The 24,316-nt window shown below is 39.9% G+C and overlaps 4 protein-coding genes across 6 annotated transcripts; all 4 read right to left on the bottom strand.

The window, feature by feature from the left end:
- Positions 1–111: 111 nt before the first annotated feature.
- Positions 112–5,700, bottom strand: sar1aa (secretion associated, Ras related GTPase 1Aa). The gene is made up of 7 exons (XM_030401225.1): positions 5,567–5,700; positions 4,371–4,443; positions 4,143–4,262; positions 3,782–3,847; positions 2,991–3,094; positions 2,756–2,887; positions 112–2,652 (listed from the first exon to the last, which is right to left on the bottom strand). The coding sequence occupies exons 2-7, from the start codon at positions 4,426–4,428 to the stop codon at positions 2,536–2,538; spliced, it is 597 nt and encodes a 198-aa protein (XP_030257085.1). The 5' UTR covers positions 4,429–4,443; positions 5,567–5,700; the 3' UTR covers positions 112–2,535.
- A 1,026-nt stretch (positions 5,701–6,726) lies between these two features.
- ppa1a (inorganic pyrophosphatase 1a) lies at positions 6,727–12,180 on the bottom strand. Its single transcript, XM_030399374.1, has 11 exons — positions 11,978–12,180; positions 11,696–11,760; positions 10,682–10,735; positions 9,522–9,641; positions 9,349–9,435; positions 9,132–9,258; positions 8,915–9,042; positions 8,243–8,328; positions 7,855–7,924; positions 7,126–7,165; positions 6,727–7,029 (listed from the first exon to the last, which is right to left on the bottom strand). Exons 1-11 carry the CDS (start codon positions 12,036–12,038, stop codon positions 7,001–7,003), a joined length of 867 nt encoding a protein of 288 aa, XP_030255234.1. The 5' UTR covers positions 12,039–12,180; the 3' UTR covers positions 6,727–7,000.
- Positions 12,181–14,625: 2,445 nt separating this feature from the next.
- Positions 14,626–18,407, bottom strand: lrrc20 (leucine rich repeat containing 20). Of its 3 annotated transcripts, none has more exons than XM_030399354.1 (5): positions 18,389–18,407; positions 15,954–16,042; positions 15,570–15,719; positions 15,299–15,466; positions 14,626–15,207 (listed from the first exon to the last, which is right to left on the bottom strand). In XM_030399354.1, the coding sequence occupies exons 2-5, from the start codon at positions 16,021–16,023 to the stop codon at positions 15,071–15,073; spliced, it is 525 nt and encodes a 174-aa protein (XP_030255214.1). In that variant the 5' UTR covers positions 16,024–16,042; positions 18,389–18,407; the 3' UTR covers positions 14,626–15,070. The 3 variants fall into 3 exon arrangements, with proteins under 3 accessions (XP_030255214.1, XP_030255213.1, XP_030255212.1); XM_030399353.1 differs by lacking the exon at positions 18,389–18,407 and adding an exon at positions 16,989–17,282; XM_030399352.1 differs by lacking the exon at positions 18,389–18,407 and adding an exon at positions 17,120–17,281.
- A 530-nt stretch (positions 18,408–18,937) lies between these two features.
- Positions 18,938–23,802, bottom strand: ndr2 (nodal-related 2). The gene is made up of 3 exons (XM_030399603.1): positions 23,429–23,802; positions 20,495–21,264; positions 18,938–19,528 (listed from the first exon to the last, which is right to left on the bottom strand). Exons 1-3 carry the CDS (start codon positions 23,796–23,798, stop codon positions 19,376–19,378), a joined length of 1,293 nt encoding a protein of 430 aa, XP_030255463.1. The 5' UTR covers positions 23,799–23,802; the 3' UTR covers positions 18,938–19,375.
- Between the last annotated feature and the right edge of the window lie 514 nt (positions 23,803–24,316).

Raw genomic sequence — 24,316 nt, 5'->3', positions numbered from 1 at the left:
AGCAGATGTTGAGCAAATGATATAACATGACAAGTAGAGGTCACATTTCAGATGTTTTCCCTGAAGGGATCTATGCTGGTTGCTTTAATAAAACAGAACAAGGAATACAAGTGTGTGAAAAGACTTTAATTGAAGTTAAAAATCAAAGTGACACATGATCAGTTTAGTCTTTATTACACATGAACCACTCAGTACATACATCAAGATCTATCTCTTTGTGTGGATGTTGTAATTTTTTGGGTGAAACTATTTGCACAGATAATTATTCAAGTTATAGTCCGTTTATAAATAATTTCAGTACTTTAAGTGTCAGCTAATGGGAAGCTACTGTACAAACATTTACATCTGTATTATACATAATTTACAGGACTCAGCAACTGGGTCAGAACACTGTTCAAAGGAAAAGCGGTTTGTTTACATGCATGCTATATCTGAGTAAACACGATTTGCTGTATAAAATCTGTTTCATATGCATCTTTTCGTCTCAGTCACAAGTATCCCTGCAAATATCAATAAATACAACACTTCAAAATGTTAGACTGTAAACAAGACAAAGAACAGAAACACTTTAGTATTCAGATTGAAAAAATAATGGTTAGCATGTTCGCAGGTTCACTCTCATATCTTTTGAGATAGTCAAAAAGTAAATCACATGCAGGACCTTAACCCTGTTGCACAGCTTACATGCCAATTATGTGCCCTCATATTGCTATAAAGTAATAAATAACAAAAATAAATAAACTAATTAATTCATTAACGGCTCAGAGCTAGATTTATCCCTTCTTACTCTCAAGTACAGTGGAGTAAGATTGTCTCTGCTATGGTGCAGTTGGTTATTCTACTTTATTGCACACTGACATTTTTAGGGCAACGCATTATTACAGCCTTCATGACATAATAAAGCAAGAGCAGCCATTGAAATGTTGTAAAGGTTCTGTATTAACATTTTATCACCCCAAAGTCAAAGATAATACACACTCATTTTGGTCCGACTAAGACACCTCAAATTAGTTTCCTTCAGCGCAACATGTAACATCACTCTGGGCCGACATACATCGATCAGCCATAACATTAAAAAGGACCTGCCTAATATTGTGTAGGTTCACCTCAAGCTGCCAAAACAGCTGTGACGTCTCGAGGCATGGACTCCACAAGACCTCTAAAAGGTGTCCTGTGGTATCCTGTGGCACAAACACTTTGCTGGTCTGGAACAAAGAATTGCTTATTACAGGGGCTTGGAGCGGGGTTATCGTGGTCAAAGACCAACTAAAACGCTTATGGCTGCCATTTTTAAAACCCAGGGCTAATGTAGTGTATTCTGTCCTATGTTCTGTGTTGTGCACTACTACCAGCCCAGACGCAGACCTCTGTTGCAAGTTAGGGCCTCGATCTGACTTTTTGTTTCGGTACATCACACACATTCTCAATTGGATTGAGGTCTTGGCAAATTAGAGGCCAAGTCAAAACCTTAACTCTTTTTCATGTCCCTCAAACCATTCCGGAACAATTTTTGAGGTGTACCATTTTAGTGATGATGATAACCACTGAAGCAATCTACGCCAGACTGGCCATTTTGGACCCGTCCTGACCCAGTTGTCAAGCCTTCAGTTTAGCTTTTGTCAAAGTTGCTCAGGTCCTTATACTTGCCCATTTTTCCTGGTTCAAGCACATCAACTTCAAAGTCTGACTGTTCACTTGCTGCTTAAGATACTCCACCTCTTGACAGGTATCAATGTAATAGGATGATCAATATCATTTACTACCTTTTAGTCCTTTAAATGTTCAGGCTGATCAGTGTACTGAAGAAAAAGATAGAGAAATAAACAAGCCAATTCCATCGAGACACTGAATTTGAGAAGCACCGTAGTCAGAGCGCACTCATCAGTGTTCAATTTGACTCTGTTTACTCCATCATCTTTGGATTTATTTGTGGGACGTGCTGTCTTTTCTGCTTTTTTTGGTTTCTAAAGGGGATTTGACGTTGTTTTGGCTAAGCGCTTCGCATGAAAAATATCTTTTGTTGAAGTCCAAATCTCTCCCTGCTAATCCCGAAGTCATTAGCATACATCTTTGGCTATATGCTTTGAAGGCAGTGGCTGCATAGCATTAGATTAAATGAACTAAAATTAATATTCTGTTTACTTGTTTGTCTAATTTTTGAAATCTAAACTTGGCCATCTTAATCTGATGTCAGACAAGCAGTAAACAACACACCACAATCACCAAAGAAAGCAACACTGACGTGCACATATCTACATTCTTGCATAATGCATGACTGCTTTTGTTACAGCTCAGTTAACACTCACACTAATAACGCACAAACGACAGTTCACCATGAACCACTTTTAAAAGTTTGCATAGAAACCTTTAAATCCTGAATAATTGCTTTAAGTGTTAAAAAAGAATATGCTGTTAATATGCTCTTAATAATAATACTGTTTGAAATCGGGGCTGATTGACATTGGCAAAGAGACAAGGTCTTTGTCATGCTTCATGAAAATGTGTCGAGGAAATCCCTTCTGGTTAAGCCTCATGTCAGTCAATGTACTGTGATAACCATCTGAAACCTTCCCCATAGCCTTGCTTTTTCAACACGCTGCACATGAAAATCTCCAGCGGTCGGGCGTTCAGCTCCTTCAAAGAGACATTTCCCTGTCAAGAACAATTCGGATTAATGAAGACGAGGCAATCAGTGTATCCACGCATAGAGGGGGTGAGATTTTATCATTTCTGTGAATTAAAACCATGCGCCTACCTTTCCGGTAACTTGACCATCGAGAGCAAAAGCTCCTCTCAGTCCTCCTTCACTGATGGCCTCAGGACGGTCAATTTTATTACCCAACACCAACACGGGAACATTGACTATAGTCTCATCTCCTAGGAGAGCCTGGATACACAAGAGCAGTGCAATCATCATCAATCTGCTGTTAAGAGGCAGCAGCCAGTGCTGCATGGTGGATATAGCTTGAAACAGTGATGTTTAATCTTACATCGAGTTCAGTCTTGGATTCTAAGAGTCTGTCGTGATCCGCACAGTCTACAAGAAAAACAACTCCATTCACAGCCGGCAGGTAGTTCTTCCACACTCGACGAGCTATCAACAAAGAAAAGAACAGTTTGGCCTCACAGCAATTCATAGGATGGTGAATTACCTTCTCAGCTTGTAATACAGCAGATTTAACACGAATCCGGTTAAAATGTCACTGTAGCCTTACTGTTTCTGTGTATAATCATCTTCATATAGTGGTATGGTGGCTATATGATTGAGTTTTAATAAATGTTGACTTCGGTGAATTGGACCTCTGGTCAGGTTGAAATTGGTTGGAACTATCTTGGGGAATTAAACTGAGTCACTTAATTTTAACAAATAACGATGATAAAAGTCTAATAAAAGTCATGCTGTGATAATCACTAAAAATATGAAGATGTAGAGACTTTCTGTCACAGCCTCTGTATACAGGAACTTTGAATCAGTTCAGATGTGCTCACTATTTCAGCTTGAGCAGTTGATTTAAATGTCACATCAGCGCTGAGGGGGCTACAGAGACACCGTGTGGCAGCCATGAGAATTGTGATTAGTCAACCGGCAATTGGTCTAAAGATTTCTGACAGCAAGGCAACGGGGAGCAAGTTAACAAAAAGGTTGAGTCATTTTCTGCTTTTCAACTGACAGTCGACAACAGTTTTAAGATATCTGTGTCACTTCAATCTGTTTAGGCAGCAGAAAACACTGACAACTGCCTAATTTACATATTGTGTCAATAATGGAGAGCGATCCCACCTTGTACATGTCCTCCCAGATCAAATGTAGTGAATGTCATCCCACCGATTGTCAGCTCTTCAGAAGCTTTGAGAAGAAGTTGATAAAATTCAACAAGGCTGGAAACTACACAGTAACATGATAATATCTGGTAATATGGCAAGACAGTCAACTAATTCTATGTGAACAAGTAGAAAAATATATTGAAAAATTAGTGAAATAATTTTCCTAAAACAAGGAATCAACCATGTTGTATTTATTTAAGGGAAAATAAATAGCATGCATCAAAACACAAGGAGAATCCAGCTTTGGATTGGTCCATCTTTGTTCTAACATGCCACCTTACGTAGTTTGACACATTGCTGTCTAAATCTCTCCTTACTTGGATGAAGCGTCGGCACGTGTTGGCCAAGTCGGTCATCTTTCAACATGTGTAGGAGTGTTGTTTTACCAGCATTGTCCAGGCCCAGGAAAACCAGCTTCCCAGACTTTTTGTACAGACCTGGAAGAAAATATTTCATGTGTCAGAAATCACCCACAAAAATTGGATGTTAACATTTTAAATAGATAATTAAAACAATTAAATTGCAAAATTGAAGAAAGTACTTACCTAAGAACTGTAAGACACTACTAAACCCCCTGTAGATCCAGTCAAATAAAAACGACATCTTGATGGTCTTTGACTGAAAAGAGAAAGTGGTCAGATTATTACCACATACTGCACACAGTTGGCATTCTAAGTGATCACATAATATTGTGAGTTGTACTGTCTAAAACTCCATGTCAAATACATTAAAAACAAGCAGGTAAACATCAAGAAAAACAACATTAAAATAAGTTAAGTTTTAATAGGAAATAGAATAGGTTTAAAGGATACAAGACAAAAATAAAAAAGTCACAGTGCCATTCAAAGCCTTGAAATTGTTTCAGTGAAAGGCTGTGGCCAACAGAAGGATCTTCAGCCTCGATTTTAAAGAGGTGAGCGTTGGAGCAGACCTGCAGCTTTCTGAGAGCTTGTACCAGATATGTGGCACATAATCGAACGCTGCTTCACCGTCCATATTTAGTTTTGACTCTAGGGACTGAAAGCAGACCTATATCTGTTGACCTCAGGTATAAGGACTGTTACATTGTGGCTTGTCATAGCAGGAAAACCACTTGTGTAATTAACCATATTAAAGGACATGGACTTTAGATGAGCTGGTTTTAAGGATCAGGCATTGTGCAGGTTGGCTCACCGTTTTTTCCACCTGTGGAAGGGCGTATAATTACACTGCATTACATCATTCAGGTGTTTTAATTTCCCTGATGCAACACTAAAGCTCCACCCCCGCGTGTTGCATGTGTCCTGTTGAGCAAGAACTGTTTCAACTATCACCGTTTCTGGCTGTCACAGTAACTCCAGCTGAAAGTCCGATGCTATGATTTATTAGATTTAACAGTTAACAATAAGCTAGCTAAATTATTATTTAACAGCGCTCTTTTATATTGTGAAAAATAAGACAATTACAAACGCCAATATGACAGTTACGCATATGTAGCCATGTGTCTGTAGGTGTTGAGTCTGATTCATTGTGCCTCGACTTAATGGTAGAAAACGCTTCATAGCTAGATAGTTAGCATTAGCATGTTAGCTAACGTTAAACCTCTAGCACTTTCTAGAGTCTGATCTCACGCGCGGCAGGCCGAAGCTGAATGGTCTAGCGACAGCGCGAAGGCTCGTTAGTAACAAGATAACAGCGCAATGTGTTTTTATTACGTATTAACATCTAAATGATCTGCTAACTTAAGCGTTAGCTCACTTACCCCTCGGTACTGACCAGCAGCCCAGCGCTAAGTAGTATCGGTGGTCTCCTTGGAAACAGTCGGTCGACTTCCGATTTTTCTTCTTCGTGGTTTACAATTCGGCGTTCGGCAGCCATATTGCTGCAGTAGCGCCCTCATGTCGGCATTCAATGAGGGCGGATACGGGAGCATCTTCCCTCTGTTATATGGATATTTATATAAATAAATAAAATAAAATCTATAAAGTTAAAAGCCATGAAATGCTGGAGATATTAATCTGAAAGCAGGGTTTTTATATACAGTGTATGTGTGACCGAATATGGTTGCAAGAGCCCTTAATTTCCTTTTTCTTCACATAGGCTACTCGTACGGTAAAATGCGAAGTACACGATGAAATTAGGCTGTGTTATCTCTTTTTAATCCTTTATAGCAAAACATTTTTTTTACCAAAAGGGAAATATCTTCCAAAGTGGACCACCAGTTAGCCTATATCTGTAAATGTGCTTGAAATGGTGAAGCTTATTTTATAGAAAAATCTTTGAAACCTTCATTCTAGTATTGAACTGCACATTTAGAACAAATAATGGGTATTGCATTTAGAGGACTGGCAATCATGATCAGGAAATCAGAATCAGACATCATAAAAATCAGGTGATAAGGAAAACAGGTAGTGATCTTATCTTACTAGCTGCATGAGAACACTTTTTAGGTGCTGTAATCACGGTTTCTAACCACATTATAAAGGAAATAGTGCTTATCGAACCTTTTTGTTTAATTGCAGCCTGCAGAAACAACCCCTGGGGGCTTATCCACTTTGAGCCAAAGACTTTCATAACCAGTCATTTGCACTGTTAAGTAGCTGTTATTTTTTAGGAACGCTAAAATACACCACTTATTAGCCCGCAGGCAGTGGTGCAGTTTGTTGTACGGACACATGAATCATTGGGTGTAGAACTGTACAGCATTGTGTGTATGTGACCTCTGTCTGTGTCTTTCCCCATCAGGACACCACAACCCACTGTAGATCTATACTGTAACCCTCAAGTCTATGTGATAATGACAATGGTAGTGGCAATAAAATGAATACTATACACAACCCCGGTGGTTTTTCATAATGTTCTGTTGAGCTTGAAATTATTGACGGGCAGTTTTGACAACAACAACATCAGACGTCCAAGAAGTAGTGAAAAAAAAAGAAGCATTCTTCATTCTTTATTTGGAACAACATTAGCTTCAACAAAGTGATTTAAAATCACAAGTTATGAGCAAGACAGTAAAACACAACATTAGCCAAATGCCAAAGATCAGAAGATAATCTGAAATGACTCTACATGAGGAACCATAGGACTCAATATCAGCAACCTATGATGGAAGCGAAAGCAATGTGACCTAAATCAGCTGAAGAACGACAGAAGTGCTGGGAGGAGTGAAGGTTTCTGCCACGGGATTTCCTTCTTACTTTTCGTAATAGAACCATTTGTCAACTGAAAGAAAATACAAAAATAAAGAAATATGTGATTTCCATAGAGTACCAACATTATTACAGCATTAATAAACCAAATCAATCTATAAATGCTCACCTGAACTCGGAATGGGATCTTCAGCTCCAAAAGCACTGGCCTATAAGAGTCAACGAAATCATCAAAACAAATTTAAAACAAATGCAATGGAGGAATAACTGTGCAGCTTCGATACTATGGACTCATAAAACACTGTGAGAAATTGTGTCGTAGGTGACATGTGTTGGGGGATCTGTTTGTTTGCTATATTGTGAAAGCCATGAAATCAAGATAACCCACATATCTTGTTGTGAGCAGTTTGGGACGATCCAAGGAGCACATGAAGGCAACATCAGTCCACTTAACTGCCTATCATTAAAGCTTGGCCAAGAAAGACGCCATTGCTGTTTACATCCTGTGGACAAGCCTTTCATCCACGAGTAGGAGAATGATTGCATCTACACGGCGATACGGTGAGTGGATGTGGTTTGTGAGAAAGAAAATAGTTCCCGCGTGGAACTGCTCTCAACAAGGTCTGAGGATTATTTTGAGTAACCGGGTCATGATTCCTTGAAAGAGACATTGCTGTCAAGTTTTTTTCAAGTGCCATCTAGTGTTATTATATTCAAGAGGAGGCAGATATCTCCACAGACGATATGTCGGAAACTTGGCAGCTCACAACAAAACAGTCAAGAGGGATGAATAGCAGTACAGTTAAGAGGCAAAATATGGATTTTCGATGTCGGGGTGTACTGTCCTTTTTACGGAGGGTCTTTTAAGTTGCTGAATTTCAAAATAAAACAGACTTACAGACTTGACAACAGTCTCTGCATCCCCGGCTGAGCAGAAGAACGGACTGTCTGACACACTGGTGTTCATGCTGAGTCAAGAAAGAGAGAGGAAGAAAAAACAACTTTGGCTTTAAAACAATATTCTCTACCTATAAGCGCCTCTTTAACAAGAACCCATAATCTTAATCAAGGAAAAAACATTAAGGGACCTAGAAAAAGGCATATATTCAGAATGTCATTACTTTAAGTGAGGCAAGAAGGTTATTTAACAGTCCATTAACAAAGCGGATTCACACTCTGCTGTCAGTGCTCTCTCGACTTTCACTCAGTGCCTGATCATTATCTCAAGGATGTTACGGCAGGAAATAACATTAAAAGCATTTGTCTCATATACTAGTTGGACTCACCAGTTTAACTCCCCAGCGTCAGTCTTCTTAGAAATCAGTGCCTTCCAGAACTCGTGGGTGCTCTTGATTGTTTTAATGGCAAAGTCCTGCAAAACACATATATAAATATTACCATTTTTTTCTTAATATAGGCTTTTGAAAAGAATAAATATGCTTAAAGGTGCAATATGTAAGAATTTTAGTTAAAAACATTTAAAAAAAATTAACCAAACTTATCAACAGAATGTGAAGAATAAACAGTTTGTGTTGTCGCAAAAACATTTACTGAAGTTAGCATGCTAACTAGCTAGCCAAGGCCTATCACAGTCCAAGGCTCTTGAGCTAGTGTTGTCAACATCAACACTGCTCCGAGTTGCCAGTCCTAGCAGCACGGCTAACTGAGCTAACCAGATAACCAGAGTAACAGCAGTTAGCGGTTACTCTAGTGACATACTGCCCCCTGTTGGTTTGGAGTATGGATTCAACAGGTGGTCAAATCTTACATATTGCACCTTTAACAGACAAAAATGAAGCAATCTAAGACATTTTTCTAAAAATGTTGTACTATGTTTTAATTTGTCAGATGTGCATCAATTTGATAGAACTCTTCAGAAATAGATATAAAAACAGTCATATATCAGTGATTTTGAATAAAGAACACAAATACTGTAGATACGAGTTTAAAAAGATTACCCTGTCCTTGAACTCTCCGTTGAAAGCAAACTGGTTTTCAGGCTTCCCATCCGGGACTTTATACCTTTTGAACCAATCAAAAGTCGCCTCCAGGTATCCAGGCTTAAGCTGTCTGACATCATCAATATCTGCAGCACATCAACAACAGAGAAGAACTCTGAAATTAAGAATAATTCGTCCAAGTTTTCCAGCAGACTCTATCGCAGGTTATCTGTACCGTTAAAGTCGGCAGCTTCAGGGTCTTCTGTGTTGATCACAATGACCTTCCAGTCTGTTTCACCCTCATCGATCAGAGCCAGAGTTCCCAACACCTTCACTTTGATTATTTCTCCTCGAGAGCACACCTGAGAATCAAAGGCACAGATTAGAAAAAGCTGCAAACAGTTCAATCAAATCTGTCTCTTCAAAGCTCCTCCTCAGGGACGTTCCATCACCTTATTTCCAATATCACATATGTCAATAGGATCATTGTCTCCGCAGCATCCTGTGTCGCTGTCCTTGTGGTGGGGGTCCTCCCATGTCTGTGAGAAGAGACGGAACATGTTGGCTAGAGCAGAAAAAGCATTCTGGTTTCCTGTTATGTGATTATTGTCGGAGCAGGACTTGCCTGTGGAATAGCTCCATAATTCCAGATGTAGCCTTTGTGAGGAAACACGTTGGCTACGTAACGAAGATTCCCCTTCTTCAGGTCTTGTTTCAGCGGGTTGAGAGGATCTTTGGTGGCGATCTGAGAGACAGACCGTCAACAGACGAGTTACAACAACTGACTAAACAGAGGGTGGCGCTGACCCACTATGTAGACTGGGAAAAATGCATCTAATGATTTTTTTCACTTTTTAATAAAACCATGAAACTTGATTGGTTTCAAAGAAAAAGGTTGTGAAAGATTAGTGTGCCAAGGAGGACACTGTTGGGGACAGGCACTTGAGACGGCATCAGCACGCCTTTGATTTGAGAACACTGTAGTCGGCTCTTCCACAGGTAAGCCAGCCGTCCCTTGAGCTCTTAAGTTGGCTGCAAGACAGGATGCCAGGGACGTCGCAGATGCAAAAAAAAAAGCCTTCTTAAAGTCCACAGTGGAGGAGAGTAAAGAATAGAATAAGATCTTTCGAAGCAAAGTTGCCACAGTCATATTTATGCGTACATGAAAATGCTCAAGGCCCCAAACTGTGTAATTATACCGAATTTCATGCTTTCATCAAAAGGTGGACATCATATTCACATACACCTGGAGCGAGAGTGTGAGGAGAGAATATTTTTATTTTATTTAAATGTTTATTTGAGATGGACATAGCAATTACATTGGACAAACCATATGCATTGTTTAAGTGTTTTAGCACAAGTGCTAATTCACAACACTTGTCCATAGGCAGCTTTTGAGAAGATAGAGCAGTTTAGAAAATAGGGCAATTAAAATAATAAGAGTGGAAAAAGAAAAAAAACAGGCAAAGATAGGAGAAAAAAAAAAAAACAGCAACAAAACGAGAGAAAGAAGATATCAAAGAAATACAAGCAAGTTTCAAATAAGGGACATAAAAGGCAACAGAGCAAAGGCAATATGAGCAAGCAGTAAACCAGTTAAGAACTATTCATGTGTGCACTGTTGATTAGATTTTAGCCACTGTTTGATTCCTTTATTAAAAGCTTTACTATTGGTCTCTAGTTTTAACTCAGTGGGCAGAGAGTTCCAGAGTTTGGCCCCCTTTACAGAGAGAGCAGACTGACACTGACATCATAAATGAACAGAAAACAGATATGAAATCATACCTCCATCTTTGCATTTGTCCATCTTGGAACCTCCACAATGGCGTGAAAGATATTCTGCAACATGTTCAGCAGTTAATACAGTTCTGTTACACCAAGGATACATTCATGTTCCTGTTGCTAGATACATTTATATTGTAGTCGTCTTCCTAAAAATGGATGACTGCGATTATAGGCAGCCAGACAAAGCTTGAACTTTTGTAACTGGGATGTGTAAGCACATGTGACAATATAACACTATAAAATTGAGGCTATAGAGCGTTTCATTTTAGCACAAACAATACTTTTTACATACGACCTATATCGGGCGAACACTCTTGAACTTGTGATGAACCTTCTTTTCTCCTCTCCACAGTTTGTAGTTGTTGTTATTGTAGTGTTGCAGTGCTAAGTAAAGTCACAGAAGTCAGTGAAGGTAGCACACTGACTGTGGCCCCCAGGTGGTACATGGAACAGCATCTGTTCACTGCTGCAGACAAATTGACAATTGGCCCCACAGTGTAGACTCTATCTTAAGGCTAACAACAGTTGGGAAATAAAGTACAAATTATTGATTTTCTCAACACGGTCGACTCATTTTGGTCACCTGGAGGGCAGAGTTAATACTTTTGAAACTACAATTCATGTATGTACATATTTATATTTAAAAACTCATTTATATTAAGGCACTATTACATTTTAAAGGCAGCAGATTGGTCTAGGCAGGTTTATACATGTTTTTCTCTTGTGTTTTGCTGGTTTTATGTATTTTATTTACTATTTTGGTGTTGTGTATTTGCATTGTATCTGTTTTAATTGCCTTTAACTTACTGACGCAGTATTTTATATCACTGAGCAATCTTGTACTATTAGTATTATTACAAACAGTAGGTTTACAGCAAATGGGACTTACAATAGAAGTATTTTGATCTATACAGCATGGCGCCAGCAACAAGTGTTTATCCTATAGAGGTGCAAATAACGGCTTTATTGGACTCTAAACAGTCTGCAGTATAAACTGTGACACATGGAGCTCACCTCTGCTTCATTTGCGTAGGCGGGGATGTCGTGGAAAGGTGAGATGTACTTGCCTGCAGAGTTTTCTACGAAAAACAGAAATGCATTTTTGAGCAAGGATAAAATTCAACTCTATGAGAAGATCTATTCATGAGGCTCCAGGATCACTGGTGCTCATTTCAACTATTACAGTTGGTGTTGCTACATAGGAAGTAAGCAACTGTCACACTATGCACAATCCAAAAGAGAGAACATCCCCCCACTAACACACACAAACTAGTCCACCAGAGCGGCTGTGCTTACTGAAAAACACCCTGTAGTCCTGCGTGTTGGGCCTGCCCCTCTCCTCGACGCTGAAGCTCATGTCCGTCGCTGCTGTCAGACTCTCCCTCTGTTGGTCCGAGCACTGATCCAGGATCACTAAGAAGCTCCTGACTGACAGGCAGTCATCGGGGCAGAGGCAGTGGGCATGCGCACTGCTTTAAGCCGAGGGGTTAGAGAGCCTGACAGCTTCCTGCATGTGACAATAGGCCCCTGCTGTGTGGAGAGTGTGGCAGCCAGATGACAGAGCCATGCTGGGCTTCATGCATGGTTACGTGATTGGCGTCTGTTGCTACCAAGTGTAAATAAAACCTGAGAGAGACGATCAGAACAGCAAACAACAGCTGATTCGTCTGATTACCACCTCTCCATAGGGTTTAATGTGAAGTTTCGAGTACCTTCTTAGCGTGTGAAGTGATTTGTTTTCCATTTCCCCGCTGTAAGCTGAGGCTCCGGAGAGCTCTTTTCAGACAAAAACAGATGGAGCCGACTGGTGTTAGCTGTAAGCCAATTAGCGAGACGGATTAGGTGGCGTGCCGGTGTCGTGACTTCTTGCCTCTCCGGTTTCACTCTAACTATTTGATAACATACTTATAGGGCCCTATTTTTAGAAACATTATTTCTGAACATTGTTAACAGGATAGATCCATATATGTTTTGAAATGTAATGTTTTATGGTAAAATAATGTTCAGAGTAAAATCAAAGTCACACCCAGACTGTGTACAAAGGTTGTTTCCAATGAAGGGTTGCAAATATGATCTGAGAGGTGTCTGTAAGCTAAAAAAAGCTGAATCTAAAATTAAGTAATCCACTGTTGATTTCCAAAATAAAGGTCTACAAAGCTATTTTTTGAGGGTTACAAGTGTGAAGGCATTTAAACACAGACTGCAGACTTTGTTTATAATGTCTATACTGTTTGTGCTTATTGTTTTATGTGTGATGACCTGATGAAAATACTGCTACTACTAAAAAAAGTGACTTATCTATTATGTCTCAGATCCTTCACTTGTATTTTGAGGGTCAAGTTTGGCATTTTATGGCCCTTGCCATGTTACACATGTTGAATAATAGTGTGACCAAGTACCTTTTCTAAATCTATCTGTTAACTTTCAGTGTTAAAAGTTATCTATGTTAAAGCGAATAACTGCATTGAAAGAAATCATTTCAAATAAAGTGACACAGTGTAACTTTTTGGAACTATTTTACTCGTTAATCTATGTTTTGTCCTACCGTATGTGCCCTTTTTAGTGTGTGAAGTCTATGCTGCATGGTGAGTCTGCACTTTGTATAAATGCGAACGATTAATTCACATAGAAGCTGATTCCGTTTTGACAGCGTTAAAGCAGAGCTACAGCATATCATGGTAGTGATTAATTGTCCGGACTCGCTAGAGGGAGCTGATCATTTGAAGAAATTGTGATGTATTTGTGTGACTTAAACCAGAAAAATGCCCCAAGCTGTGAACATAATTAAAAGGCTGGCTGCCTACAGAGAGCCAGATATCTACAACTGCACACGAGCAATAAAAGCTTCCCTCTACTGTATAAAATCAATACGTAGTAAGTAAGAGGGCAGCATAGCGCAGAATTAAAGGTCACAGCCGGAGGAGTCGTGATGCTGTAACCGGGCGACTTTGCAAAATAGTGCTCTTGGTTGAACTCTGATATGCCACAAATTTCCCCAACTGTGCGTCCAAACATCAAGCTTACGGATGATCCAGACTCAGCAGTGGTGCTATTTAAAGAATTCTTGAAAAGCCAGAGCAAAATACTGTGAATGGTTGCACTGCGGATGAGTCTCTGCAGCCTCTGTTACAGATAGATTAGTTGGATCAGTGTTTACAGTATCTGTCCCTGACTAAATCAAGACTGCTGACCGTATAGTTTCAGAATACTATATACAGAGTTCCTTTACTGGCAATGATCTGTGTCCCAGTTCACCCCATTACCATCTACATTTTGTACAGCCATGATTGTGTTCAGTGATTGTGAAAGTGGACCTTAGTGACTTTATTATAAAACAAGGGCTGAAAACAATTAACCACCCAGTACTTAATTTGTTTAATTAAGTACTGGGTGTTTAATTGTTTCCCAGAATACCAGACGTTCCCTGATTTAAGCCTCTCAACTGTGATTAGTTTCTGCTTTCTGCTACTGTCAACAGATCCATGGTTCTGGACTCTTGGTCAGACAAAACAAGATATTTATCAAACATTTTTGACTATTCTATCACATTTTTATAGTATGAACAATAACAGGGTGCTTACGGGTATCAGACTTTTAAATCTGAGGACTTTATCAAGATCATTTTAAACCAATTTGAAGACGGATTTTTGGACGAATTACCCTTTTCTTATTCCAGCATTGCAGGTAAGTATAAAGGTATGTGGTATACTGTATATTTGGTCCTATGCAGAGGCAGGTTTTAAAGTAGGAATATGGTTATTACAGTGAGTTAGGCTCATCTACATTTTGCCAACAGGTTATGTGCAAGTATCAAGTAAAATGCAGTACTAGGTTCAAGGTTTAAAGATTTGTGATGACATTAGAGAAATATTGCTTCAAACGTAATTACTTTTAAGGATGAATATTTATCAAATGTAAAACATTTAAAGTTATGAACCTGCAGACACCCTGAATAATCATTTATTCATGAAAATGAAAAAGTATTAAATAAAACAGCGTAGCTGAACCTTAGCCCAGGATACATTTCTGAAAACCAAAACAATTGTCTCAGCAATGAAAATCATGAAAAACCTTTTTTTATACTATCAAAAGTAATAAATAAATCCTATAAATGTCTCAAGTAAGACAAAAAACATGTTTCTAAAAATAGCACTTAAAGACGGACTGATTTAATCTCCAAACATCATTTTCAAGGACTTGGTAATTCAATCAAGGAGGACGCCGTCGCCACACCGTTGTGTTTTTTGTCTCTTGTAAACCCAATTTGATATCATGATCAGTTCAATATCTTCAAGTATCATGTTTCCTCATTCCCCAGGCACATGGAAGCATCCAACCGAAAAGGCACACAGCATGCAGTCTATAGGTGGGTCACCGGGTGACTTATTTTTAGGAATCTGCGCCGGACACGATGTCAAAATTGTGTGGAGATTGCAGAGCGGACAGAGTGTTTGAGTCCAGAGGGTTCGACTTCACGTTTATCCACTTCAGCGCAGGCATCGCAGACAGCTTCTCCACTGGTATATCTGTTGGAAAAATAAGAATAAGGGGTAAATGTGAGCTCAAATCAAGCCATGTAAGAATATAAAACCCTTTGCCTAAATATATTATAATTACCAGTGATGCTATTTCCCTCCAGGTTAATCCTCTCCAGTGTGGCTATTTCAGTCAGCTTATCAGGGAAGATGGAGAAGCTGTTATTAGCCAGATTGATGCAGGTCAGATGCTCCATTTCTGCCACGGTGTCGGGCAGTTTGGTGAGGACATTGCCTCTCAGGTCCAGTTCTGAGTTAATTGAGGAGACACAACACTAGTCAGATCAACGGCATATATCAAAACAATGTTTGCGTGAAGATCGAGTCCACGAATTACGCGTATCATTTACTACCTCTCAGCTGAGTGAAGGTTGAGAAGAACTTGCTGGAAAGGGCCTTCATCTCGTTGTCAGCCAACGTGACAATGCGGATGTTGTCCGAGACACTCCTCAGGACCTTGAACACACCATCCGGGAAGGATATGAGCTTGCAGTTGGACAGATCTGCAAAGAAGAAGGAACATCATTATAAAATGAGTACGCATTAATGTAACAGGAGCCATCATGGATAATAAAGATTCAAAGTTGTGGTAATTTAAGCCTCTGTCACCACCTGCTGGGAAACATCTGAAACAGCATCAACCAGAATATTAAATCAGGGCCCTTCAAACACATGCTGGGAAACTGCAGATAGAGCGAGTGGGAGATAAGGGGAAAGATTCGTAGGGGGAGTCTCACCCAAACTGTCCTTCCCGTCCTCAACGGTGGCATTAATCCTCCGGGCCACATTTGCGACTGCCTCCGCCATTCTTCTGTGGTCACTGTTCCTGAGGGAGGTCATACAACATCACACTTACACATACTTTTATTTTTACATCAAATGTATAGCAGCAGAATCACAGGTACAGTGACTAACAATGAGATTATTAAAATGCGCAGCTACATGCAGTTAACACCACTACAGATTTGAATTTGTATTGACTTAGTTTTGTATGTGTTCTTGGTCATGTTGGTCCATTTAACACCGGTTCTGTTCACCTAGCTGTGAGAGTAATAGGGTCCTGTTAGCAACAACAAGCAACAAGTCAAATACCCAGTCAAAAGGGAGAGGTGAGGTATAACATACTATCATATACTTTACTGGTGGAATGTCATTTAAAACATTTAGTCAACTTAACATAAAATTACTAGTTATTGGAAAAGACAAACTCTTAACTAAAGTTTAATTAACAATACATTAACTTTTATTATTGGTGATTATAAAGTCTTACACATATTGAGTACTTGTGAGTCTTAAAATGTCAGTGCTTATACTTTTGTTTTTTTGACCTCGGTAAGATTTTGGTTGCAGTACTTTCACTGGTATCAGAGTATTTTTACGAGAGGTAAACCAATCATTATTGTGGTTTCACTACTCATGCTTGAATAGATCTTCTTTTGCCTGTCTGTAATACTTTACTACAAGTTAAAGAAATGAATGAAAAATGTCAATCTGACAGCCAATGCAGTAAACTTAGAAAGTCTCCCAAACATGAACATACTTTTTTACCTTCTGTTTATCTGGCTGTGTTAGCAAGGCTGAGTAAGACTGTGTAATGACACTTATACTAAGTTAAATGTTAGACAGCTATAAAAGAGCAATAACTGTAAGGTATGTCAATATAAGACAAGCTTCAGGCATGCTACAGACACTAATACTCTCATTCAAACGCAGCCTGTTGAGCCATTATTAACTTTAATACTTAATTTAAACCACGCTTAGAAGCCACTTACCCAAACTAGAAGCTAGCTAACAGCTACTGTTACTGAGCCTGGCAGCTGTCAGTTAGCTAACGTTAGCAGCAGAGGCTCAACCAGTCAAATTTGGTGAGTGTGTATTTTTAGCCACGGGGAGGACAATTCACCTGGCTGTGTCGCTAGTCATTGCACAAGACCCTCTAGTAAAACCTGATATAGTAACGTTAAACACAGTTTGTTAGAATCGTTGTTGCTCAGCCACTATTGGTATGTAAGGCACATGCTAACTAGGCTACTAGCAAACAGCTACAACCAACTGACTCAGGAGCGTCAGTGCTGCGCTGTCATGGTGCAGACGACGTGAGCTGAATTAAAGGGGCACTGTGTAGGTTTGGATATTTGAATATTTTGATATTTAAAATGTTAATAAGGTAATGAAACAAAGTCAGATATTTATTTTTCCATAGTTGAGAAAACAAGCTGTTCTCAGAGGAAAATAAGGTCCCCAGAACCTAGTTTAAAGCATAGGTAGCAGGGTCCGCCACATATACGAACAAAATAAAACATTGTGCAATTGTGTCGTCCTTTAAGCGTAGTTTATGTATTCAGTTTGTTCAGACATTAAAACAAAGAGAGTTTGTTTATTTAGTTTGTTTTGGCATAAAAAAATAAAACACCCACCTTTGTTTCAGTATAAAACTTAACATCAATGAAGAGTTTTCTCCTCTTATCAATATTTCTCCCCCAAAACTACATAGTGTACCTTTAAGTTGCTTCACACATGAAATAATAATGCTAATTATTACTTAATGAATAATTGAATTTAGTCAATATTTGATTAATGTTAATATCATGATAATGTTGTCGCCACATTCAAAATTGTAAATGTGAATCCTGCTTTTTAATATTTCAACATTTACTCAGAAATGTTTTTGCTGAAGCCGGTTCTTTAAAAAATATATGAAGGATAGCAGCCTATGAAGGGACAAACTGTTATTCTTTTCCTTCTAGCTTAAATTTCAGCCTTAAAATCATTTTGCTAAATGTTGGGCTGTATTGCGATACATGATATATTGATATGGATTTATCGAAAAATCCTCAAAAGCAGTTTATTAACGCAAGAACTGGGTGACAATTTCAAATGTTATGATAGTTTTAACAAAATATTAACACCATGAAATTTTATATAAATAGCCTTATAATCTGTAATGTGGATGTAATGACTAAGTTCATAAAATAACATAACTTTACTGTGGCAGCCAAGAGAGTTATGCCATATCACAATATAATGATAATCAAACATCTAAAATGATAAATATCGTGGTAACAGTATAATATCGATATATTGCCCAGCTCTAACTTGAATATATTTTATTTTATATGTTTAGATATTTCCCTTATAAATAATTACCTGAGAAAGTTAAATGTTGTCTTACCTCTGAGTGCCGGTCAACTACTCCCAGTTTGACCAGTGTCATGATCATGACTCTGGCAGATTCCTGGTTAGTCAGTGTATTTTCAAAAGGATTTGAATACAATGAGCTCTGTGGCTTCAGAAGAATGGAACTTAGTTGACCATTGTTAAAACTAACTGTCAGTTTACAGTATTTGCTGGATATGCCCTCTACTATTATGCTTCGTTTTGATTGTGTGGGGTGGGGTCGGGGGGAATTTGGCTACGACTCCCTGCTGGATGACTGAAATGCTCTAAAACTAGAAAAGTCCACCTGTTTTGGGGCGTTGGTACTTTTGTATCAGGCAGGTAAACATGCCAGCGATCTGCGTTGTGCCATGCATTGTGTTTTGTAGATGTGTGTGCAAGTATGTTGTGTTTCTATTGTTTTCTGACAGCTCGACAAGAGCTGCTTAAATTAAATACTCAGGAAATATTTGATCAAACAATAGACGATCCTCATGTTCACAAGAAAAAAAAAAAATTATTCACATAATAAAACATAACAAAATATACAACTAATCTGTAAAAATGCACATAAATACGATTCTTTTTATTATTTACAATAAATATACATTAATTCACAGTTACACAAATGGCGGCATACAATAAAAAAAAACAGTGCTGGAATATTCAACAACATCGCCACTTCATGTTTACATTGATGAAATCGATAAGGGGGAAAATAAAGTCGTACATCAGATGATGTGACAACTGCAAACAGCTGGAATCGGCTGGATGCTGCTGTTGTATTTCAGCCCATCTTTTAAAAAATGACAACGTCCTCCTTACAAAGCCAAAGCTCGCATGATGGATTACAATCCCGCCTCTGCACATGGATCAGCTACAATCTCACAGTGCACACTGACAAATATCAAAGAGCTTTTTTTTCCCCTCTCGTCTGGCTAAGTGTTTTGTTTTGTTTTTCAGAAGCTTCAGGGTCACGGTGGTTTCGAGGCGGACGTAGCCGTCACTGGCAGCCACACTCGTCCACGATCATGTCCTCGTGATGTCGGAGGAGCATCTCCCCGCTCTCGTAGTACAGCATGCTCAGCGGGCTCATTTTGGTCGGGGCGCAGCAGGGCGCCGCCACTCGGTCGGGGTGGTAATGCTTCAATAAACTCTGGAAAAGAATGAAAAACAGAACAGACCATTTAGATCAGTTGATCCAATTTAAAAATACAAACTTTATGTAAGTGAAGATAGAGAAATGCTTATTCTCAGTTCAGTTACTGGGCATTATGCCAGTTGTTTTCAGTAGGCAGCTAATCTCTTTTATGTGGCTGCACTCAACCAATATTTCTAATTAATCTGCTTCTTTATTCTTAGTTAATCCTTTTTTCTAAGAAATATTTGAATAAATCTTTAATTTCACACAGCCCGAGGTGATGAACTCAAACTGGTTGTTTTGTTTGATCAGCAGTCAAAAAGATACTATACTATCAGAAAAGCATCAAATTCTCATGTGTGAAGTTGCATCCAGCGATTGTTGGCAATTGATTGCTAGACGAATTCCTCAAATCATAAACTAATTGTCATAATGGGTGTCAGCTCATTTGACTAATCAAATAAAAAACTAATTGCTGTAGTTGTTCAATTTTGTTTGTGTTTGCGGTTGTGAATCTTTTGTTGAGGGTTTATTTTGTTCTTCCTGGACTGTCAACCGTTATGCTGCATTCAATTGCTGAATGAATTGCTGTAAATGTGACCTTCAAAACAGCAAAACCGAGTCCTAAACCCAGAAATAAGTTATTATATTTGCACTTCCAGTTCCCTCATCTCGAAGTCAAAAATCCAAAACCAAACTGAAAAAATACAATAGGCTTTTCGTCGAGGGAACTAGAGTGATGGTAACTTCTTGGTTAGCCTGTATGCCATCCCTGCAACACTCTGTGCTGTAGTCATGAGAAGGATGTTTTTTGTGTGTCCATTATTCAACATTTTGTGTCCTAAAAAGAAGAAAAGCTGCCAAAACAAGCAGCACACACTGATGTGAACCTACTCTGTCTAACATATTATCTAAGAAACTAGATATTCCCAGTAACAGCATCATAGATATACAGATGTATAGATCCTCTGCACCACTCACCTGCATGTACGCGTGATTCGTTGGATTTAGGTCTTCCCCCAGGGGACCGGGGCAGGAACCCTCACAGCGGTAGGCGTTATATCTTTTAGGAAAGATGATCCAGGACCCCCAGCCAATTTGATTAAAGTCCACATGCAGGTCGACTCTGCGGCAGAAAGATTTTTCACTCCCTCTCTTGGGCGCCTGCAGGCCTCTCACTGTTTGTTCTCGTTGGCCCCGTTTGCTCCTGCGCTTCTTGGGCCAGCGCGCCTTTTTGATTTCGGCGGGGGACAAGAACTTGGATTGTTCAGCTGTGTGGAGTAAGCTCGCCCTGGCCTTTGAGTTCTCATCAGAGCCGGTGTGTGAGAAGACGACCAACAAGGCCCGGTCACTCACGTCCTGCTCTCTTCTCGCCAAATAGACATGCTGATCAGGAAGCGACAGGCCCCTCTTTGTCTTTACCACTGTCCTCCTTCTCGACACCCTTTTGTGTCGATTCCTTGCCGTCGATTTTTGCCGGAGCCAGCTCAACAAAGGGGTCGTCATGTTGAACACTTTCCAGCTCAGCGATGAAGTGACCAGCGATGATTCAGTGAGCAGCCCCACCAGCTGCTGTTCCTGGCAGCTCTTGTGCGTATGGCACTGCTGGTGATAGACCTCCACGGTGATGTTGGAAGCACTCCGTGTCCGAGGAAGCCTGATCCTCAGCTCTGCTGCCTGGATCCGTTTGTCGGCCAGCAGGGCGTAGAGGTCAAAGGTCGCAATCCAGCGCCTGCGTCTGTACGCCAAACCTGATGTAGTGACAAGAGGGAGATTCAGCAAAACACATTGAGTCGGACAGCTTATCGTTAGCAGACATTATGCTAAAAATCAGGATACATGTCAAACATGTGAGTAGCTGATATGACAAGACACACAGTGAGCTTTTCAAAGGAAACAAAATCCACCTGTTGCAGAAGAAACTGCAAGAGCCAACATGTTCTGTTATGGAAATTGTAAGTGTTAGTTAATAGGTATTGAGGGATCTTATTGGCCCTCATAATATAGGCATGTTATCATTTATATCACATTCTTGGATTTCATTTCAGTTAACTATGCTTTTTTCGCAGCTGCTGGATCTAACATTACGAGACTTTAAGGGTCACCTATTGACAAAAACTTAATAAAAGGACAACATAAAGCATGACTAAAATGTGTCTGCCTATACCGAGCTTTATACATGTAGACATGTAAATTACCCTCGTGGAAAGATGGTGGGATTGAGTAATATGCTATGGAAAAACACATTTCTGTCAGCCAGGAGAAATATTTCCATTTTTGTTTATTTCAAAGGAGCTTTTTAATATCACTGATTGTATAATAATGCCATTATTACCATTGTGGGTGATTTCAATGTACAGTATTTTTGCATTAATATATTGCAACACTGATTTTTTTAGTTATCTAATCCAGACATGTCTCAAAATGTATCCTAAATCTATCTATATATCTAAATCTCTGTAATGTATAATGTATATATGTACTGTGATAAATATATATTTACAGTATATAGCCCACCAAAACATGGTTGCATTGCAATGGAATCTATACATTTACTATGTATTACATAGAATATTCATGTGTATTGTACTGATTGAAATTGATCCATGCGGGTCTGCAGTGAAGGGTAAATGCACATAAACAATATTTTACTTACCATTTCACAATTGTACCATCTCTTTGTTTGTTTACCCCCTAACGCCATTTATCCATGGACATTATCAGTAAATTATCTATTTTACTCCAGAAACAATATACTTGTCACGTCAAATCTTAAAACAGTCTGCGGGGTGACACCTCATTCAATATCCCATATGTGTGTATATTAATTAAAACATTGTTTGGGGGGGGTAATTAGTAACAAGGTTTATGTTATTTGTAAGACTTACCACCCCTTTTGCTTTGCAAAGTCGGCTGCAGGAAACAATAGTAAAATGCAAAAATGTAACTCCCACTCTGACCTCGTGATTAATGCTCGTATTAATCACAGATGTATTAAAAAGAATACATAAATAATCCAGTCATTGACATGTGCTGTAGGAAAAAAAGGGGAGAGCTCATTGTGATTCAATGAACAGGTGTGGCTCAAATTAATTTAAAGGATTAAAGCATCTTAAACATTTCGGCCTCTGTATTGTCCAGCGCATTGGCCCATTAAGTGCAGACCGTTGATCAAAAGTGCAAACCTATTAATCCACTCAAAGCAAACACCCGAGGGACCCCGAAACCAATCATTTAACACGTCCCCGGGGCCCTTCTCTCCTGGCTTCTGCATATCCTCAGTCAAACAAATAGGTAATAACTCTGACACCTAGCAGCGATGTGGAATGGGCTCCAGCAGCACCAGCAGCACCATCAGCAGCAGCAGGGAGGGCTGTTCGTTTTCTCTCTCTCTCTCTCTGCGTGGCTGCTTGTGCCATTAAATCCCGACCTCTAATCTAATCAAGCCAAGTGTGAAGGGAAAGAACTGAGGGAAGTTGTTGATTTGAACTAACAAGAGATTTGTAAAGAGGAGGGAGGGGGGGGGGGGGGGGGAGTGTGAGGGAGGAGGGAGGAGGGAGGGGGGAGTGTGAGGGAGTAGGGGGGGAGGGCGTCTGGCGAGGTATCTAATCAACATCAGCTATTTAGGAAAAAGGATAAAAGAAAAAAAAAAAAGGAGGTTTACTTTGAGAATTAGACAGAAGAAAAAAAAAACCTGGGCCCTTTTCACACGCTGATCCCTGCAATGGTTATTCGCCTCCCCCCCGCCTTGAGATGGGGATGTGGATTCAAACCCTCCTGAGGGACCGTCTGGGGCAGCGTTTTTGACAGATCGACTCAACATTTCAGAGGCATTCATAAAAAGACAGAGGAAACATCTGGGTAAAAAATCATTTAAAAAAAAAAGAAATGTCTCCCTTTTACTCCAAATCTCACCTTTGGCCACCACGCTCTTCACCGTGTCCGCCTGGCGCGCCGCGTCCCGCTCCATAGTATCCAAAGGCCTGGAGAAGTTCGACCTGAAGTTCCTGTAGAGGTGCATCATGTAGGTCGGCAGGTGGTACGACGAGGATCGGTCCAGCAGGGAGAACCGCTGCATAGACCTCATGTACGCGCCGTCTCTGGCTGCGGTCTTGTGGGGCCCCTGCGCCTGCAGCAGGGCGAGCAGGGATGCGTGCAGCGCGACGGCCAGCAGTCCCAATGAGCGCATGTTAAAATGACAAAATTCCTCTTCCAGGAGGGAGATTAGGGGTGTCTTATATACTCTCACCCACACACCCACCGCCACCACCACCCCCTCTTTCATGTTTAACAAGTAGCCGAGAACATTAAAGGAAATTGACATGCGTCCTCAAGACTTGTTACCTGACAGCTCATCATCCATTCAGGTGGTAATGAGGGCGCCTGGGTGCGTGTTTACAAGGAGCGCTTTTTTTTCACCCTTGCAGCCTGATTCCCCCCCCCCCCCCCCCCTTGGATTAATTGTTTCAGCTATTTGTCTTACACTAATTGTTAGGCTTTCCCAACATCACAAGCTTTTACGCACAAACCCACAGGGCTGACGCAGGAATCAGCACTAAATGTTTCTTGCTCTCGGGGTTGCACATGACTTTTATACAAACACAGGGGCCCTCCTGTGCAGTTCATCTTCTATTTTTAAAACATCTGCTGTGCGGCTTTGTTTGCATTCACGGCTTTGCGCAAGTATATTGAGATAAAAAAAAAAAAGATGCAATCCGAGATAAGGAGAGGAGCACCACGACACCACATGAGGTCAATAAAAACTCTGCACTGAGCTCAGACATGTGGAAACAGGAAACAGTC

This window comes from Sparus aurata, chromosome 20 (assembly GCF_900880675.1).
Source record: "Sparus aurata chromosome 20, fSpaAur1.1, whole genome shotgun sequence".
NCBI lineage: Eukaryota > Metazoa > Chordata > Actinopteri > Spariformes > Sparidae > Sparus > Sparus aurata.
This window is presented reverse-complemented; position numbering and strand designations above follow the sequence as displayed.